Source organism: Oncorhynchus tshawytscha, linkage group LG12, assembly GCF_018296145.1.
Source record: "Oncorhynchus tshawytscha isolate Ot180627B linkage group LG12, Otsh_v2.0, whole genome shotgun sequence".
Taxonomy (NCBI): domain Eukaryota; kingdom Metazoa; phylum Chordata; class Actinopteri; order Salmoniformes; family Salmonidae; genus Oncorhynchus; species Oncorhynchus tshawytscha.
The window spans coordinates 9,190,231-9,211,702 of record NC_056440.1 but is presented as its reverse complement, the minus strand read 5'-3'; the positions used below and the strand labels follow the sequence as shown (position 1 = coordinate 9,211,702).

Below are 21,472 nucleotides of genomic sequence, written 5' to 3'. Positions count from 1 at the left end.
GAGGTCTTCGTGTCTCAGGGTAGTAGGTTGGTGGTTGAAGATATCCCTCTCGTGGTGTGGGGGCTGTGCCTTGGCAAAGTGGGTGGGGTTATATCCTGCCTGTTTGGCACTGTCCAGGGGTATCTTTATGAACATTTGAACAGCTTGGCCATGTTCTGTTATAATCTCCACCCGGCACAGCCAGAAGAGGACTGGCCACCCCTCAGAGCCTGGTTCCTCTCTAGGTTTCTTCCTAGGTTTTGATCTTTCTAGGGAGTTTTTCCTAGCCACCGTGCTTCTACACCTGCATTGCTTGCTGTTTGGGGTTATAGGCTGGGTTTCTGTACAGCACTTTGTGACATTGGCTGATGTAATAATAACATTTGATTGATTGATTGTAGCAAAAGATAGCCTTAGAGCCATTTTACTGGTTGAAGTAGAAGTGTTTAAAAAAAAAAGTAATGCAGTTGATTTGCAATGATGACACAAACATTGTATTAAGCAGGACATTCATATGAGCCTTAAAATCCAAAAGTAGTGTGAAATGCACTCATAAGCAATATGTAAATTAGAGGCTTCTTTTTCTGGCGTTCTATAAGAACTCCCCTATTGTTCTGCCACCAACTTGAAAGGGATCTACATTAATTGCTTTTGATAAGTTTAAACTTGTGATGGCATGTTTCATTCTTATTTTGCCCAATGTAAATGTTTGTTGTAGCCTGGCGGTCAAGAGCGTCGGGTTAGTAACTGAAACGTTTCTGGTTCAAATCCCGAGCTGACTATGTGAAAAATCTACAAATGTGTCCTTGTGTGAAGAGCGTCTGCTAAATCACGTAAAATGTTTGGCTTCTCTCCTATGTGTAACCTTGAATTAACTTGGCAAGTCAGGATGTGGGTGTTTCCTCTGGAATTTACACATTTACGACTTGACAGACAGGGATGGAGAAGAGAACAGCGCCCCCGTTGAGCATCACCATACAGTACGATACCGTGACAGACCGACTGCAGTCAGTCCAGCAACTGGGACAGCAGTGTGTCGTTCTTAAACTTCCATTGAAGACAGAAAAACAGCTGTTTGTGTGTGTTTTGACGTGACGTGATGAGCGGCAGGGTTGGCGACCTCAGCCCGAAGCAGGCAGGGGCATTGGAAGAGGTAAATATCTGTTATTGTAGGCTACATTTCTGTTTTTGTGTAGCAGTTATTTATGTTTGTCGAAGTGACAATCGCCGATACTGTTGAGGACGGTAACACCTGGAACCTAGAAAACATATGGCTACAGTTAATTGTAACTACCAATAGAATATTATTGCATCATGTCGTTCTCCCTGAAGTTTCTCTATAAGGGCGTTTTCACACAGTTCTGAGCTGTACGCCTAGTTCGATTCAGAGAGCTTAATTTGATCAAGTTGGTTTCACACTGGCAAATATCAAACTAAAATGCCTAAACAAAACCACGTGTTCATGCAAGTCATTTGTTTATTGGAGAAAAATGCTCACGTTAAGTCAATATATGATTATCAAAAAGCATAACATAGCATCGATAACCCAAACGTCATATTACTTTTGCCTTGGTCTTCCAACAACATGCAGGAGAAACAGCGCAATAGCTGCACCAATATTCAGTAGCCTATATCCCCTACCCTAATCTGCATCGGTTGCGTTCGTAAATGCGCTGATACTCACAGATAGCAAATTACCGTTGGTGTGTAGGCGAGAGCACCGAGGTCAAATTAGTTTCATATTGGATATTCGGTATTCTGCCGTCAATAGCTATTGAGCTAAGCATGCCATGACTATGAACATGATGTTTTCTGAATCAGGGGAGGATAGAACAATCCACACTTTTTTGTTCTTCCTGATTTCAATCTTCAATAGCACTTTAACAAATATGCCATGACTATGAAAATGATATATTCTGAATCATGGGGAGGATGGAAAATGAGAGAGAGAGTTTGTGGTGATATTGTTCCATATTGATGGATTGAAGATGTTTTGTTGATGCGAGTTGGGTGCCTGTTTGATGACATCTAGTTGACATCAGAATTAACGAATACAATTCTACCCATTAAAGGGGCAATCTGGGATTGGTACATCCATTTTTCGACATTTAAATTATTACTATATAGCCATTGATTCTTGAAGAATGTAACTTAAAAATGCCTCATGAGCAACGGTCTTACCCCATCAGAACCCCAAATCTATGCTTGTTTACTCAACTTGTTTGTAAACAATGTAATTGTAAACAAACACTGTATAGCTTCCAAACATGGTTAAAACTATAATTTTGATGTCATGGATGGTTAGTCCTTGCATCCATATTTTAGATTCCTTGTGCCTATTTATTTGAGAGTGGTTACATCTCCCATGCGACATTCCCTCAGCAGTTTACCAAAATAAAGTGGCGGGGTAAATGCTCTGTTATTGTTTGAAACCCAGATTGCCCGTTTAGAAGGGGTCCACCTGCAGGACTATTCAATGTCCATGATCCAGACTTACTATTTCATAATTCTGACTTAAACCTAACTGGATTTGACATCAACCCCCTGAAGGCCTATTATTCCATGAATGAATTCTCAAGATATTATGTAACATTATTTATAGCTTATGGAATTGAGTTTCTCCGGTCTTGGTTAGTTACTGTCCTTTTATGTCAACTTTCTAATATTGTCTTGTGTTTATGTTTATATCACGCAAAGCTCAAACATACAAGCAGCTATCTGATTGTTTGTGTTATCTACGTATCTCTACATAACACATTTTAATATGCCAGAATCAACAGACGTGTGACAGTAGTGTCACAGATTGAGGCAGTGTGTATGATTATGGTTTCATCTGTCTTATTTTATGATATTAAACTTGATGTCTGAGTGTGCTCTCTAGTGGACTTATTTTTGTGATTATTAACTTATGATTGAAAATAGGAATTTCCCTCAAGTCACACTATTGAATTTATTTTGACCTATGCGCTTTGTTTAATGTGTAAGAATAGATTAACTTCCACATTTTGAGGTGGATTGCATGTGATTTTAGACAAGTGTCTGTGATTTTCATATAACAATTAATTTCATATCATGTGCTTTCATTCATGTTTACAACTAAACCCTTGTCTATCACTAACACACCTTTGGCCTCTCTCTCTCTCTCTCTCTCTCTCTATCACTGCCACCCCGTTTCATCCTTGGGCAGTTTCGAGAGAGGATTCAGGACGTTCTTCCACTACTTCCTGCTCATCATGACCACTTCCTGTTGCGCTGGCTCAGAGGTGAGGTAAACTAAAGTTGGTGGGAGACTGAGGCTAACTACAGCTGTTGCTTCATCACGGAATGGTGGTGGGCTTGGAGTTGGACTACTATAATATTCTACTAGGAGAGCTGTAAGGCTGTTAATAAGACCATGCTTGTGTATGGACAAACTCTCAGGTCTAGCTGGGTTACTGGGATACGCTATGGAAGAAGTCACATTGAACACGCAGAAAAAGCAGGCGCAGATATTGTAGTTTGACCAGAACAATTTCGGCAGTTGAAACTTGTATTTCTCAATAGTTTTTCAACACATAGAAGTAACCAACAGCTTTTCAAATAGAAAGCAACCTTTAGGGAACTTACAAAACCTGCTTACAGTAAATGCCTTCAGTTGGGTGTTATGGGGGAAGAGTTTGAGAAAGAGAGAACATTTAGAAACCAAGTTGTTTAGCTTGGACATGGATATTGTTAGTGTCTGTGGTCTAGAGTTGATTAGTTGAGTGAGTTTGTAGGAACACAGAGAGTGAGAGGTTGTAGGTAGGACCACAGAGAGTGAGAGGTTGTAGGTAGGACCACAGAGAGTGAGAGGTTGTAGGTAGGACCACAGAGAGTGAGAGGTTGTAGGTAGGACCACAGAGAGTGAGAGGTTGCAGGAACACAGAGTGAGAGGTTGCAGGGAACAGAGAGAGTGAGGTTGCAGGTAGGAACAGAGAGAGTGAGAGGTTGCAGGAACACAGAGAGTGAGAGGTTGCAGGAACACAGAGAGTGAGAGGTTGCAGGAGGACACAGAGAGTGAGAGGTTGCAGGAACACAGAGAGTGAGAGGTTGCAGGAGGACCACAGAGAGTGAGAGGTTGCAGGAACACAGAGGTTGCAGGTAGGAGTGAGAGGTTGCAGGAACACAGAGAGTGAGAGGTTGCAGGAACACAGGACCACAGAGAGTGAGAGGTTGCAGGAGGACACAGAGAGTGAGAGGTTGCAGGAGGACCACAGAGAGTGAGAGGTTGCAGGTAGGACACAGAGAGAGAGGTTGCAGGAAGGACCACAGAGAGTGAGGTTGAGGTAGGACCACAGAGAGTGAGAGGTTGCAGGTAGGACCACAGAGAGTGAGAGGTTGCAGGTAGGACCACAGAGAGTGAGAGGTTGCAGGTAGGACCACAGAGAGTGAGAGGTTGCAGGTAGGACCACAGAGAGTGAGAGGTTGCAGGTAGGACCACAGAGAGTGAGAGGTTGCAGGTAGGACCACAGAGAGTGAGAGAGGTTGTTAGGTAGGACCACAGAGAGTGAGAGGTTGCAGGTAGGACCACAGAGAGTGAGAGGTTGCAGGTAGGACCACAGAGAGTGAGAGGTTGCAGGTAGGACCACAGAGAGTGAGAGGTTGTAGGTAGGACCACAGAGAGTGAGAGGTTGTAGGTAGGACCACAGAGAGTGAGAGGTTGTAGGTAGGACCACAGAGAGTGAGAGGTTGTAGGTAGGACCACAGAGAGTGAGAGTATTGTTTGTTTTCTTTAGTATTTTAAATGTGTCTGTCCTTGTCTGTTAGTGTACCATTGTTTTGTTACTTGTCATGTTTTGTGTTTGTGGACCCCAGGAAGTGTAGCTCCTGCTTGTTCTAGATGGGACTGGGCTGAACTCACACTGGCTCTCTGTGCATCATTGTTATTTAGGTCAATGCACATTAAACCTGCAAAACAGGTTTCAAGGGAGAGAGGGCAATTATCATGGTTCACAAATGTTTCTTTAAAAGCTGAGAGATCCCATGGCACTTATCATAAGAGTAGGGGTGTTAACCTTGGTGTCCTTGGCTAAATTCCCAATCTGGCGCTCATACTGTATCTTCATGGTTACCTAATCATCCCCAGCTTATAATTGGCTCATTCACCCCCTCCTCCTCTCCCCTGTAACTATTCCCCAGGTTGTTGCTGTACATGGGAATGTGTTTTTTTAAAAGTGGAAAGACATTTGAATCCAAGGCAAATTATTGCAGCAGTCGCCTGCTGCTGTGTGGAAGAGCCATGACATGGGAAATCACTGTGCCATTTTGTTTAGTGAATAAAGATATGTAGCTGTGTTACTGTAGACGTCATCCAACAGATTTCAGGGGACGTACACTATCGTGACCCATGTGACAGGAAGACGGGGTGAACCCAGAGGTTGTTGACCTTATTTATTTATTTTTTCTTCCACGCAAACATTGAACAAGTCTGGCGTTGCATAGCAACATCACTCAGAGGTAATGGTCTGGTCTGTCTAGACCAGGGATGGGCAACTCGACCACGGCCCCCATTTTGTATGCCCGTGGATCTAAATGTAATTCATTACAGTTACTAGTGCTGAGCGATTAGTGCTTTTTGAGGTCCGTTGGGTTTCGTTTTGATTATTCCCTCCAAAATATTCACGGTTTTCAATTTTGTTTTCGAGGATTTTTTATTGTTGTTGCGCTATGCATTATGTGGGTTAAATGCTGTAACAACAATGAATAAAACAATCAATAAAAGTCCCATGATGGTAGGGACGGCCTATTACTGCTGATCACTTAACAACCTTCATTTACACACGTGACTTTACTGTAATAAAATGTTCCAGTTGTGTTTATTACAGTAGTTTTATTTGATGACTTTATTATTTCATTCCAAGTCATCATCTCATCTCTATAGAGCTGCTGTCTGACAAAAATCAATATTTTTAGTAGTTCTTCAAAGTAAATAAGGCGTACTTGTATGACTGCTGAATACCAACTGTCAATGGGTGGATCACTTCTGTCAAGTCGCCTTTCAAAGTGTTTTGCATTACGAGGGATCCAACTTGTCTCACATGTCGACTGCAGGAACAAAAATAATGTGACCAAAGGGAAATGTAGTTTTTGACTCCAAGTTTTAAAAGTTGCTCTTCACCGACTTCATCCCGCCGTCATCGACCTGCATAGTGGGAGGCTCTATCGTCAACCAATCACAAGGTTTTTGTTTGTTTAACCCACAGGAACATGACCAATGACGTGACTGAAACAGGAAACTACTTTGCCACAGTGGATGTGTACAGATGAATGTGATATTTGAGGCTCTCGCTCTCACCAATTGATTGTACAATGTACAAACATATTTTCAGGTTGTGAGTGTTTGATTTGGGGCTGGAGAAATGTTTATTTCAACATTAAAGAAAGAAATAAAAAATATTTTATAAAGAATGTCAGTCATTGCCATGTTGCACTGAGCCTTGCTGTTGGAAACACCACATCAGTATCCCCTTTTGGTGTGTCACAGATGCACCTCTCCTGACTTCACTCCTAGACTTCCCACATTAGCCCGCCAGTCAATGACAACGGCTGCGTTTAGACAGGCAGCCCACTTCTTTTGACCAATCAGATCAGCTCTGAGAAAGATCTGACGTGAAAATATCTGATACGATTGGTCAAAAGTCCAATTAGTGGGAGAAAAATAATATCAGAATTGGGCTGCCTGTCTAGATGCATCCCCTGTGTATTGACCATTCAGAGCTAATTGTGCTCTGTGGGTGTTACTGAGTAGGCCGATATCCCATTTAATGACTGCACAGTCCATAGGTTAGGCTGTGAAGTGCAATTAGAATATTCAATATGCACAATATGCTGACGGGGAAGGTGATTTCCCACAGTCAAAGTCCTGCAATCCAACAGCAGGGCTCTACAGTGCAACCATTTTACTCACATATTGAGCCTGAGTATTTTGTTGTGTGACCTGGAATTTTAATGTAGGACCACCAGTGCGCTCGAAAAAATGTAAGGATTTTAGCTTTCAAATCAAAATCAAATGTATTGGTCACCATACATACACGTGTTCAGCAGATGTTATTGATCACCATACATACATGTGTTCAGCAGATGTTATTGATCACCATACACGTGTTTAGCAGATGTTATTGATCACCATACATACACGTGTTCAGCAGATGTTATTGATCACCATACATGTGTTTAGCAGATGTTATTGATCACCATACATACACGTGTTCAGCAGATGTTATTGATCACCATACATACACGTGTTCAGCAGATGTTATTGATCACCATACACGTGTTTAGCAGATGTTATTGATCACCATACATACACGTGTCCAGCAGATGTTATTGATCACCATACACTTGTTTAACAGATATTATTGCGGGTGTAGCAAAATGCTTGTGTTCTTAGCTCCAACCGTAATATCTAACAAGTAATATCTAACAGTTTCACAACATAACCCAAAATACACGTACATCTAAGTAAGGAATGCATTAAGAATGCATACATATGTCAGAGAGGCATTGGACTAAGATACAGTGGCATAGAATACAGTATATACAGTATATACATATGAGATGGGTGATGCAGTATTTATAACCTGAAATATGGTGCTCCTGAATTTCTTTGTGTGCGCCTATGTAACAGTATAACTTTAGACCATCCCCTCGCCCATACCCGGGCGCGAACCAGGGACTCTCTGTACACATCAACAACAGTCACCCATGAAGCATCGTTACCCATCGCTCCACAAAAGCCACGGCCCTTGCAGAGCAAAGGGGAACCACTACTTCAAGGTCTCAGAGCAAGTGAAGTCACCGATTGAAACGCCACTAGCGCGCACCGCTAACTAGCTAGCCATTTCACATCCGTTACACCTACATTTTTAAAACTTTAAGCGCACATGTGCTCCTTGTAACGAAGGTCCGCTTTAGAACCCTGAAGAGCTAAGAACTGGTGTTGGAACCTAAATTATTTTCCAATCGTTTCATTCTGAATGAAACCGTCATTTTTTTCCGTTCTATTCCACTGTTCCGACCTGCAAAATAAAGTTTTGATCCCCCCCGAAAAAAGTACAGGTTCATATCATTCCTTTAAGTTCCTTTTTAAACCTCTGAAATCACATTACTACCAATCAGTTTGGATAAAGCATCTTGCTATGGAGCGGGCAAGCTGTAGCCTGGTTGTTTACATGCGAGATGGACAGAGTGTAGGGTGCGAGATGTGACTGACATTTGTCCTGTTGGTGAGAGAGGGTGGAGGAGGAGGCTTTTTTTAAGCCCTGAGCATCTTGTTATGACATGCATTATCTGAATGAGGCCCACGCAATTATACATACGGATGAGCGGCTTCTATCGAGGAACTTTGAATGTCTTTGAAATTCAGAGAGTTGGCTTAACATTGGACCACAGCTAGCTAGCTAGCTAACGAGCTTGTGTGTGCAGAGCGTCATCAGGATTAAAAACATTTTCCCTTTTGGTAGTTCATAAATCCAATGTGAAACATGATAACTACATTGCCTTCAGAAAATATTCATACCCCTTGACCTTTTCCATGTTTTTGCTGTGTTACAGCCTCAATTCAAAATGGATTTAAAAATATATATTCACCCATCTACACACAATACCCCATAATGACAAAGTGAAAACATGTTTTTAGAAATTCTTGCAGATTTATTGAAAATGAAATACATAAATATCTAATTTACATACACTACCGTTCAAAAGTTTGGGGTCACTTAGAAATTTCCTTGTTTTGAAAGAAAAGCATGTTTTTTTTGTCCATTAAAATAACATCAAATTGATCAGAAATACAGCACTTTCTTCTGAAACTCGTCGGTGTATTCTTGTTCTGAGAAATGAAGGCTATTCCATGTGAGAAATTGTCAAGAAACTGAAGATCACCTACAACGCTGTGTACTACTCCCTTCACAGAACAGCGCAAACTGTCTATAACCAGAATAGAAAGAGGAGTGGGAGGCCCCGGTGCACAATTGAGCAAGAGGAGAAGTACATTAGAGTGTCTAGTTTGAGAAACAGACACCTCACAAGTCCTCAACTGGCAGCTTCATTAAATAGTACCCACAAAGCACCAGTCTCAACGTCAACAATGAAGAGGCGACTCTGGAATGCTGGCCTTCTAGGCAGAGTTCCTCTGTCCGCTGTCTGTGTTCTTTTGCCTATCTTAATCTTTTATTGGCCAGTCTGAGATATGTCTTTTTCTTTGCAACTCTGCCTAGAAGGCCAGCATTCCGGAGTCCCCTCTTCACTGTTGACGTTGAGACTGGTGTTTTGCAGGTACTATTTAATGAAGCTGCCAGTCTGAAATCCCTGAGCGGTTTCCTTCCTCTCCGGCAACTGAGTTAGGAAGGACGTCTGTATCTTTGTAGTGACTGGCTGTATTGATACACCATCCAAAGTGTAATAATAACTTCACCAGGCTCAAAGGGTTAGTCAATGTCTGCTTTTAAATATTATTTTTTTTACCTATCTACCAATCGGTGCCCTTATTTGCGAGGCATTTGAAAACCTCCCTGGTCTTTGTGGTTGAATCTGTGTTTGAAATTCACTGCTCGACTGAGGGGCCTTTACAGGTAATTGTATGTGTGGGGTACAGAGATGAGGTAGTCATTAAAAAAATCATGTTAAACAATATTATAGCAATATAGGTAGTAGCATGCCATTTGGGACACAGAAACTGACTGACCCCTGCTGTCAGCTGGCCACTTAATCACCTTAGCTAGAGTATTAGATAGGCTGCTTGGCATCCTCTCCTGTCCCTTCTGGGTCAGTACTGTACAATGCTGCTACTGTAAGCGGGAGGTCTGATATAAGGTTTTGGCACACAGTGGAAGGAAGCCTCAGGCAGGCGACCGGATGCTTTTAATCTCTTAAAGGACCCTTCAAGCTGGAATTTTTCATGGTGAAGCAGCCATGTCTGTTTGCAATTTTACAACAAAGAAGTTACTGCAAACAAACAACCAACAGTTTTTCCTGCTCTGACATCATTGCACGAGCGATAGAAGAGCACCTGTGCTGCATTTTTTTCCTCCCACGCTGCTGCTCAGTTTGGCAACAAAAACAATAACAATGGTGGTGGGGATTCCCATCTTTAATGGAGGCTAGCGATAGTCTGTTGTCATGGTGACACAACCAGCTCTGCCCTGCTCATTGGCTGAAACCCAGAGTGAGGAATAAATGCAATGTCTGGGTATATAAAGAGAGATGGAAACCAGGGTTTCAGCCAATTATAATTGAAGGCAGTCAATTCAGGAAGTAAACTAAAATCACAATTCAATAATAGAAAAAAAGGACGTTCATTTTCAATGACTTCTCAATAAAGTGAAAAGTAGAAGCTATTTATTTTAAAAGTTTGTACATTTCTGAATGTAAAATTCAAATCACATGCCTTCAATTTAAATTAGGCCCAACCCTGATGGAAACTAATTCTTCACAGGCATGGCTGACCGAGTCACTGTGCGTTACAAATGGCACCCTATTCCCTCTAGTGCACTCAAATGGCACCCTATTCCCTCTAGTGAACTCAAATGGCACCCTATTCCCTCTTCAGTGCACTTCTTTTGACCAGGGCCCATAAGTAGTGCACTAAATATGGAAAAGGGAGCTATTTTGGACGCATCCAGTGCCTCTCATCGTCTTCTCATGAACGAAAAGGGGACTTGGGGTCATTTCCTGTTTGTTTGCCAGTAGTTGTCTGTTGATAATGTTTTAGTTGTGGAGGACAAATATGCTCTGTGTTTCTCAAATAGACATAATACATGTTGAATAACCGCGCACACACACACACACACACACATACATATATATATATATATACAAACATACATACATTCCCAATCACCACCAGCTGTTATCTACAACCATAGCTATTATTCACCTCCCCCTCCTCTTCTCTCTTCCTCTTTCTCCCTGGCCCCTTCTCTTTCTCGTCTCAGCCAGGAACTTCAATGTCAACAAATCAGAGGCCATGCTGAGAAAGGTAACCCTCCCAGTCCACCCCTCTCCTATGTTGTTCTTATTGAAACATGTAGCTATATGGCTTTTGTCTATCTGTTGTATATTGTCAATGCTACCATTAGACTAGCCCTATTGTGACCAGTGGTTTGTCCAGCCAGCCATACACAAGCCATCTGAAATAATGCTACCATTAGACTAGCCCTAGTGTGACCAGTGGTTTGTCCAGCCAGCCTTACACAAGCCATCTGAAATAATGTGGGGAAAGCCCATGGAAAATAGCAGGGATTGTGTCACATAAAAGTGCTGCTCACAAAAATTTGGTCTAATGCGGAACTTTAATCTCATTAAACAATTTAGCCTACTGTGCCATTATGTCATGTGACATTTGATATCCCTTTCATGCTGAGGGGGTATTTATGCAGGTATTAGTCACTCTGACAGTCTGACTGATCCACTTAACTCACTATACTCATTGTTCTCCTGTCTGTGTGAGCGTGTGTACGTTCTTGCATGTCTGTGTAAGAGCGAGGGAGGGGGTGAAGGGTGCAAAGAACATGCTATTACATGTAAAAACTGTTCTATCATGTTTTATTTCAGCACCTTGACTTCAGGAAACACATGAACGCAGACACAATCACCACAGAATGGCAGCCTCCAGAGGTACCGGTCTGTTGTATTAATAGTGTGTTTCCATGGTATCAATAATGTGTTCTCGTGGTATCAATAGTATGTTCTCATGGTATTAATAGTGTGTTCTCATGGTATCAATAGTGTGTTACCATGGTATCAATAGTGTGTTACCGTGGTATCAATAGTGTGTTACCGTGGTATCAATAGTGTGTTACCGTGGTATCAATAGTGTGTTACCGTGGTATCAATAGTGGGTTACCGTGGTATCAATAGTGGGTTACCGTGGTATCAATAGTGTGTTCCCGTGGTATCAATAGTGTGTTCTCGTGGTATCAATAGTGTGTTCTTGTGGTATCAATAGTGTGTTCTCGTGGTATCAATAGTGTGTTCTCATGGTATCAATAGTGTGTTCTCATGGTATTAATAGTGTGTTACCATGGTATCAATAGTGTGTTACCGTGGTATCAATAGTGCGTTACCGTGGTATCAATAGTGCGTTACCGTGGTATTAATAGTGGGTTATCGTGGTATTAATAGTGGGTTATCTTGGTATTATTAGTGTGTTACTGTGGTATTAATAGTGTGTTACCGTGGTATTAATAGTGCGTTACTATGGTGTTAATAGTGGGTTACCATGGTATTAATAGTGCGTTACCATGGTATTAATAATGTGTTACCATTGTATTTGTGTCCAGGTGATAGAGAAGTACCTGTCAGGTGGGATGTGTGGGTACGACCGTGAGGGGAGCCCCATCTGGTGGGATGTCATCGGCCCCGTGGACCCCAAGGGCCTCTTCCTGTCAGCGTCTAAACAGGACTTCATCAAGTCTAAGATCAGAGACTGTGAGATTCTGCAGAAGGAGTGTGAGCTGCAGTCTGAGAGGGTATGAGAGGGTTTTATTCATATGTGGAGGGCCTGGAGTTGTTCCTGAACATACAGTATGACCTGACCAGGACAAACTCCTGGCACTAACCTTACTGAGATTAGATACAAACTCCTGGCACTAACCTTACTGAGATTAGATACAAACTCCTGGCACTAACCTTACTGAGATTAGATACAAACTCCTGGCACTAACCTTACTGAGATTAGATACAAACTCCTGGCACTAACCTTACTGAGATTAGATACCGCTAATGAAGTGGTCCTGTCTGGAATCTTTGTCATCTGTTAAAACCTCTGGGTTACAGATCTGAGATGATACTTTGATCCTCTCTCACTCTCTCCCCCTCTCTCCCTCTCTCTCTCTCTCTGTCTCTGTCTCTCTCTCTCTGTCTCTCTCTCTCTGTCTCTCTCTCTCTGTCTCTCTCTCTCTGTCTCTCTCTCTCTCTCTCTCTCTCTGTCTCTCTCTCTCTGTCTCTCTCTCTCTGTCTCTCTCTCTCTGTCTCTCTGTCTCTCTCTCTCTGTCTCTCTCTCTCTGTCTCTCGCTCTCTCTCTCTCGCTCTCTCTCCCTCTGTCAATGTCTCTCTGCTGTAGTTGGGGAGACATGTTGAAGCCATCACTATGATCTATGACTGTGATGGTCTGGGTCTCAAACATTTATGGAAGCCTGCCATCGAGACTTACGGAGAGGTACACACACACACGCACACACACACACACTGTTCTGTAGAATCCAGAGTGTGAATGTGATGATACTGTGTGATCGTTGTGTTGTTGTACCTCTACAGATCCTGACCATGTTTGAAGACAATTACCCAGAGGGCCTCAAGAGACTGTTTGTCATCAAAGGTAAGTTTCATCACCACTAGCGCAGGGGGTAGGGACCCCCTACCATTCCCGGTATTTGAACTATTCCACAGCTAGCACACCTGAATCAACTTGTCAACAAATCATCAAACCCTTGATTATGTGAATCGGGTGCGCAAGTTTAGGGCTACAACAAAATTGTGAAATGTCTTAGTATCACCGTGGTAAACCTACCTGTGTAGTGTGTCTCACATATCTTTATTTAAAATATACAGTTGATGTCGATTAGTAGCATTGCCTTTAAATTGTTAAACTTGGGTCAAACGTTTCGGGTAGCCTTCCACAAGCTTCCCACAATAAGTTGGGTGAATTTTGGCCCATTTCTCCTGACAGAGCTGGTGTAACTGAGTCAGGTTTGTAGGCCTCCTTGCTCGTACATGCTTTTTCAGTTCTGCCCACAACTTTTCTATAGGATTGAGGTCAGGGCTTTGTTATGGCCACTCCAATACCTTGACTTTGTTGTCCTTAAGCCATTTTGCCACAACTTTGGAAGTTTGCTTGGGGTCATTGTCCATTTGGAAGACCCATTTGCGACCAAGCTTTAACTTCCTGACTGATGTCTTGAAATGTTGCTTTGAAATATCCACATAATTGTCCTACCTCATGATGCCATCTATATTGGGAAGTGCACCAGTCCCTCCTGCAGCAAAGCAACCCCACAAGATGATGCTTCCACCCCCATGCTTCACGGTTGGGATGGTGTTCTTTGGCTTGCAAGCCTCTCCCTTTTTCCTCCAAACATAACGGTGGTCATTATGGCCAAACAGTTCTATTTTTGTTTCATCAGACCAGAGGACATTTCTCCAAAAAGTACGATCTTTGTCCCCATGTGCAGTTGCAAACCGTAGTCTGGCTTTTTTATGGCGGTTTTGGAGCAGTGGCTTCTTCCTTGCTGAGTGGCCTTTCAGGTTATGTTGATATAGGACTCATTTTACTGTGGATATAGATACTTTTGTACCTGTCTCCTCCAGCATCTTCACAAGGTCCTTTGTGTAGTTCTGGGATTGGTTTGCACTTTTCGCACCAAAGTACGTTTATCTCTAGGAGACAGAATGCGTCTCCTTCCTGAGCAGTATGACGGCTGCGTGGTCCCATGGTGTTTATACTTGTGTACTAGTGTTTGTACATTTGAACATGGTACCTTTAGGCGTTTGGAAATTGCTCCCAAGGATGAACCAGACTTGTGAAGGTCTACCATTTTTTTTCTGAGGTCTTGGCTGATTTCTCTTGATTTGTCCATGATGTCATGCAAAGAGGCACTGAGTTTGAAGGTATTCCTTGAAGCACATCCACAGGTACACCTCCAATTGACTCAAATGATGTCAATTAGCCAATCAGAAGCCTCTAAAGCCATGACATCATTTTCTGGAATTTTCCAAGCTGTTTAAAGGCACAGTCAACGTAGTGTATGTAAACTTCTGACCCACTGGAATTGTGATACAGTGAAATAATCTGTCTGTAAACAATTGTTGGAAAAATTACTTGTGTCGAGCACAAAGTAGATGTCCTAACCGACCTGCCAAAACTATAGTTTGTGAACAAGAAATTTGTGGAGTGGTTGAAAAGAGTTTTAATGACTCCAACCTAAGTGCATGTAAACTTCCGACTTCAACTGTATATATTTTGTGGTACTTTTTACCCCTTTTTTTTACCCCCTTTTTCATGTTATCAAATTGGTAGTTACAGTCTTGTCCCATTGCTGCAACTCCCGTATGGACTCGGGAGAGGCGAAGGTCGAGAGCCGTGCGTCCTCTGAAACACAACCCTGCCAAGCTGCACTGCTTTTTGACACACTGCTCGCTTAACCAGCCGCACCAATGTGTCGGCGGAAACACAGTACAGCTGGCGACCGAAGTCAGCGTGCATGCACACGGCCCGCCAGAGCGCGATGGGACAAGGACATCCCAGCCGGCCAAACCCTCCACTAACCTGGACGATGCTGGACTAATTGTGCACCGCCTCATGCGTCTCACGGTCTGCAACACAGCCCGGGATCGAACCCAGATCAGTAGTGACGCCTTTAGCACTGTGATGCAGTGCCTTAGACCGCTGCGCAACTGTGTCTCACATCTCTTAAACCTGTATGAGACACCAGTGTATCGCACCATACTGTTGTTTACATGGTCCTTTTCTCCCCTCCACCTCCCTCAGCCCCTAAGCTCTTCCCTGTGGCTTACAACCTCATCAAGCACTTCCTGAGTGAGATCACCCGCAACAAGATCATCATCCTGGGGGGTGAGACACTTCCTTATTGACATCGGAATGTTCCCATAAAAATGTACTGTTCTAGAATGCTGAGTAAATAATTGTCAGCTCTATGGATGCCATTGCTATTAGTCACACATTAGGTTGTGAATACATACAGTATGTATACCCATCTTAACCCTACATGAAGGTTATGAATGTACTAACTGTTATCCGCTCTGAATAAGCTTCTGCTAAATGACTGAAATTTAACATGGTAACATCAGTCTCTCTCTCTCTCCTCACCTGTGTGTTGTGCAGCTAACTGGCAGGAGGTGTTGTTGAACTACATAGACCCAGAGCAGCTTCCTGCTGCGTACGGAGGGAAACTCACCGACCCTGACGGGGACCCTCGCTGTAGGAACAAGGTGAGCTCGCACCACCAGGAAGTGGGACACTTTTTTCATGGGGGGGGCATTGTTTTCATGACCCCATTCTCATGTTGCTACAGCTAGAATGATAGGCTGGAGAGTTCAATTCTGCACTCATTACTGCTCTTAAGTAGTTTTTTTGGCGCTTTTTGTTGTACATGGTACATGGCATTTAGTAGTTTCTCCATACCTGCCTTAGTGGTTTTGCAGTAGGATGCTGCATACTAGATATTAGGCTGTGAGATGAGAGCAGCTTTGCTTTGCTGCCTGTAAAGATGCAGTAGGCAGGACTAGTGAATCATAAGCTGCATCCTGCTGGCAGTGGGGCTAGATAAGGAGTCTCTGTCGGACAATTGAACTCCTATGGGTGATCCGTTGAGATTGTGGACTGTACAGCATCAAGAAACGATTCACAACCAGTCTTGACAGGCTCTTCATTCCTTCTGGTCACTGAGATGTTATAGGCGCTCCAGGTGGTTTCCTTTGGATCTGCTTCCACAGGATACAGTCTGATGGCGATTGGGTATTTTATGTTAGACAATGTTGCTGTCATGGATCTGCTTCTTCTTGCTCTACAGTTCAGTCCTACCTTTTCACCTTGGACCTCGCTGCTAGCCAACACCGCCAATGGCCCTTTTAGTCATCTTCATGCCATTAAATGCAGTTGGTAGTTGTTGTCTAGATGCAGGCTTGGGCAGACACATGCTGACTGATAAATTGGTAATTTCATTACCCAGAAAAACTGATCTTATGTCTGATGTTTCTGTAGATATATAGGTAGAGATGTCTTCCTAACCGGAGATGAGGAGCAGGAGGACAGGTCTTTGTCATTCCAAATGAGGCCCAGGAAAAATCTCATAGAACTCTTGGAATCTTTGAGTATTTTTGGAATGACTTTGGAATCTTCAGGAAGACTAAGATTCTAAGGACTGAAACTCTCTACTTCCATTCCATTTTTTGAGTCATTTAGCCATTTTCAACATGTGAACAGGAATTTAGTTAACTTTTTATCATTGGTAGACATCTAACACTATACTTTCTAGCTATCCCACTACTTTATGTGTAGTGCTTCGGTCAGGTACTTGGTGGAGCATTTCTTACTTGTTGACTTCTCTGTGAACATGAAGAACTGGCATGTAGAGACGTGACAAAGCAATTCAAATGTGTTTGATGAGACTTGTTGACCTAGTTCAGACCAAAGTCTCATCAGATATATTTTATTAGTATTATCATATCAAGGGTCAAGACTTCCACAGGTCCTAGTAGTTCTACATTCAATGTGTGGAATGTTGCAACTTCTGCTGTGACTGTGAGGCGCTGGAAGGTCGTGCAGACATAATCACCCATTTACTGTATAGACAGATTAGATTAGGGGGTCTGTTTGTACAGTACAGTGTACAAGGCAGATTATGCAAACAGTCAGTCAAAGTTGAAAGGTCATTTGTAACACGTTTACCGTTGGCAGTGCCACAAATGCGTTTGGGCCTGTTTGTGTCTGCACCCGTGCTCAGTAGTGATGCGCGGGTCAGCAGTTTGTTCACCTGCAATTGCTAATAATCCATCCGCAACCGCACGACTATATGTGATAAAGTGAAAATGTCAGACCCTCACCTGACCCTAAACCACTAATATAGAAAATACATTGTACAGTCAGAGATGACCAAAATATTTTTTGAAATGCCTTTTTTTTTTTAGAAAGGCCTATGTTACTGTTTATAATTTCAAACATTTTGTTAGGCTATTTTCAACTTGTCTATAATTAGACACATGCAGCTGCTCTTCTGTCATTATACTGTATGTTGCCCTAGAAGACTAAATAAACTCTTGCTCACCAGAATAATAACATACATCGATAGAATTAATCCTTCAATCTAGTTCGCATTGGTAAAGCTTGTTTTCTCTTTCCTAAAGCCACTTGCCCCGTGGATATAACCGTATCACTAGTGCTCAGCTCTGAACATTCCACATGGCATGTAATGGTCCTGTGTGATCCCAGGCATGTAATGGTCCTGTGTGATCCCAGGCATGTAATGGTCCTGTGTGATCCCAGGCATGTCATGGTCCTGTGTGATCCCAGGCATGTAATGGTCCTGTGTGATCCCAGGCATGTAATGGTCCTGTGTGATCCCAGGCATGTAATGGTCCTGTGTGATCCCAGGCATGTAATGGTCCTGTGTGATCCCAGGCATGTCATGGTCCTGTGTGATCCCAGGCATGTCATGGTCCTGTGTGATCCCAGGCATGTCATGGTCCTGTGTGATCCCAGGCATGTCATGGTCCTGTGTGATCCCAGGCATGTCATGGTCCTGTGTGATCCCAGGCATGTCATGGTCCTGTGTGATCCCAGGCATGTCATGGTCCTGTGTGAATTAACTGTGGACTGATGTTAATCGCAACCTTCTCATGGTCCTGAGTGAACAGTCATTCTCCATCTTTCTCTCCCTCCACTCACATGGAATATACCACTCTCCTTACTGCCCCCTGTTGGTAGCTTGCAGTTACTGCTGGAACTAAAATATTTTACTCTTCCGTCTGTTTGGTCCAGCTGAGGGCTCCCTCTCATGTGTTTGGTCCAGCTGAGGGCTCCCTCTCATGTGTTTGGTCCAGCTGAGGGCTCCCTCTCATGTGTTTGGTCCAGCTGAGGGCTCCCTCTCATGTGTTTGGTAGGGCTGAGGGCTCCCTCTCAGCTGAGGGCTCCCTCTCATGTGTTTGGTAGGGCTGAGGGCTCCCTCTCATGTGTTTGGTCCAGCCAGCTGAGGGCTCCCTCTCATGTGTTTGGTAGGGCTGAGGGCTCCCTCTCATGTGTTTGGTAGGGCTCATGTGGCTGAGGGCCCTCTCATGTGTTTGGTCCAGCTGAGGGCTCCCTCTCATGTGTTTGGTCCAGCTGAGGGCTCCCTCTCATGTGTTTGGTAGGGCTGAGGGCTCCCTCTCATGTGTTTGGTAGGGCTGAGGGCTCCCTCTCATGTGTTTGGTCAAGGCTGAGGGCTCCCTCTCATGTGTTTGGTCCAGCTGAGGGCTCCCTCTCGTGTGTTTGTTTGGCTCCCTCCAGCTGAGGGCTCCCTCTCGTGTGTTTGTTTGGCTCCCTCCAGCTGAGGGCTCCCTCTCATGTGTTTGGTTGGGCTGAGGGCTCCCCTCTCATGTGTTTGGTAGGGCTGAGGGCTCCCTCTCATGTGTTTGGTTGAAGGCTGAGGGCTCCCTCTCGTGTGTTTGGTTGAAGGCTGAGGGCTCCCTCTCGTGTGTTTGGTTTTGAAGGCTGAGGGCTCCCTCTCGTGTGTTTGGTTGAAGGCTGAGGGCTCCCTCTCGTGTGTTTGGTTGAAGGCTGAGGGCTCCCTCTCGTGTGTTTGGTTGAAGGCTGAGGGCTCCCTCTCATGTCTGTTGACGGTTACTACAGAGGAAGACTAGATTAACCAGTAGAATGAGGACAGTCGGTGTGGTCAAATAAAATGTGCTGTTCTTGTTTTTAATGCAAATAAATAAACAATGGACCTCAGAAGCGTATACTCTGGACTCTCATTTCGAAACTATGAAACGTCAGAAATGTGTTCATAGTAAGTACGCCTTTCTTTTTTATATCCTTTTATTTCCTTCCCTCAAAAGAAAAAACACTGTTTTTACTCCCCTAACATTTTTCCTGCTGACTTTCATAGTATTTTTATCAGCTAGACCCACACCATCCATCCTCTAAATACTGTATGAATGTGTTCCAGATCCACTACGCAGGGCCGGTACCTGCTTCCTACTTCGTGAGGGAGTCCGTGAAGGTGGATTATGAACAGTGTCTGACAGTCAGCCGAGGCTCCTCACAGCAACTGGAGTATGAGATACTCTTCCCTGGCTGTGTGCTCCGGTGAGTGGGAACCTGTTAACCTCTCTCACCATCTCTGTTTCTTTTACTGTATGTGTGTTGTGTATAGTGTAAGCCGAAAGGAAAATGAACCCATTAATATTTCTTCCTGTTGTTTCCTGTGTGTATCCTATGCAGGTGGCAGTTTTCCAGTGATGGGGCAGACATCGGCTTTGGGGTGTTTATGAAGGGTAAGATGGGGCAGAGGCAGAACGCATCGCAGATGCAGGAGGTGGTTCCCAGCCAGAGATACAATACCCACCTGGTGCCTGAGGACGGCTCTCTCACCTGCAGCGAGCCTGGAATCTGTGAGTACAGGACAGCCAGACAGGGCGACATAAGGGACTACACGTAAACCCACCTCACAATAACATGCTGATCCAAACCATACTGTGCTTAGCTTGGGTATTTTTGGTTCCAGACACTATACAGCTTGGTTTGGCTCGGTAAGGTTACAGGGGCACATGAGAACCAGGCCTGGCATACAGGGATATACAAACGCTTCATTTACACAGGCAGCCCAAATCTGAACTTTTTCCACTAATTGGTCTTTTGACAAATCAGATCAGCTTTTTTGCCATAATTTGGCAAAATATCAGAAATGGGCTGCTTGTGTAAACACTGCCAAAGAGGACAAGGGCAATAGGTCAAGGTGTAGAAGGACCTGACTGAGGAGAGACATCTAAGTTGTTTTCTTTTGCTTCTCCAGATGTGCTGCGGTTTGACAACACCTACAGTATCTTCCAGTCCAAGCGCATTAGCTTTACGGTCGAGGTCCTGCTCCCCGGCCAATCGCAATCTCTGAAGAAAATGATTGGGATGGAATCTGGGGCCAGCAACCAATCACAGTCCCTGAAGAACAGGAGTCTGTCAGAATCTGGGGCTAGCAGCCAATCACAGTCTCTGAAAAATAGGGGTGGGTCAGAAAGGTGGGCTAGCAGCCAATCACAGTCTCTGAAAAACAGAGGTGGGTCAGAAAGTGGGGCTAGCAGCCAATCGCAGTCTCTGAAGAACAGGGGTGGGCCGGAATCTGGGGCCAGCAGCCAATCGTGACAGACGTTACTGAGTTGCTAATCTCTTGTGGACAGATGAAACGGGCGAGAATCTGTCAAGGCTCACGTAGACTTATGTGATTACAAGCAGAAGTAGCTCCTCGTTTTAGGGTTACGTCATTGATTATTTGGACAAATCAGGATTGGGTGAAGGCGGGGCTTAAACTGGTGCCGTGATTTTCAAGCCTTGTGTGCAGATGATAAACGGTTTCCACTAGATTCCACAGCCACAAAGTCAGCATCTATTTTTCGTTTTTTTTTGCCATGATAAACACTGGTGAAATTAGGTTTGGCTGAGAGTTTCCGTTTGGGAAGGAGGAGACTTCGTTTCCTTTGCACATAATTAATCAGAATTGTTAACGGCAATCCCCCCCAGAAGTAAAACAGGATATTAGATCATTTTACTTCTAAGTAACCGAGATTACTGAGTTGCTAGCCTGTCCTAGATTATAGTGTGTCCAAAATGCCACCCTATTCCATATATAGTGCACTTTGGGACACAAGCCTGAGTCTTACCCCCCCAACCATGGTCAGTGAAAACTTGAAAGCACTGAAACAGACCCCACTGGTCCGCACTGAGGGATTTCATCTGACCATGGACCGTTCCATATGCTGCTCAAACAAACAA

General features: G+C 43.7%; 1 protein-coding gene across 1 annotated transcript in view; it reads left to right on the top strand.

The window, feature by feature from the left end:
- The first annotated feature begins 931 nt into the window (after positions 1-931).
- LOC112262536 (SEC14-like protein 2) overlaps positions 932-21,472 on the top strand; it is a 21,146-nt gene continuing 605 nt past the window's right edge. The window contains exons 1-12 of the mRNA XM_024438157.2: positions 932-1,132; positions 3,167-3,242; positions 10,932-10,975; positions 11,551-11,613; positions 12,279-12,467; positions 13,061-13,156; positions 13,255-13,315; positions 15,485-15,568; positions 15,839-15,945; positions 19,656-19,795; positions 19,931-20,100; positions 20,502-21,472. The exon at positions 20,502-21,472 is cut by the window's right edge and continues 605 nt beyond it. Of these exons, the coding sequence (XP_024293925.1) occupies positions 1,079-1,132; positions 3,167-3,242; positions 10,932-10,975; positions 11,551-11,613; positions 12,279-12,467; positions 13,061-13,156; positions 13,255-13,315; positions 15,485-15,568; positions 15,839-15,945; positions 19,656-19,795; positions 19,931-20,100; positions 20,502-20,845 (1,428 nt within the window). The 5' untranslated portion in view covers positions 932-1,078 and the 3' untranslated portion in view covers positions 20,846-21,472. The remainder of the gene's footprint in view (positions 1,133-3,166; positions 3,243-10,931; positions 10,976-11,550; positions 11,614-12,278; positions 12,468-13,060; positions 13,157-13,254; positions 13,316-15,484; positions 15,569-15,838; positions 15,946-19,655; positions 19,796-19,930; positions 20,101-20,501) is intronic.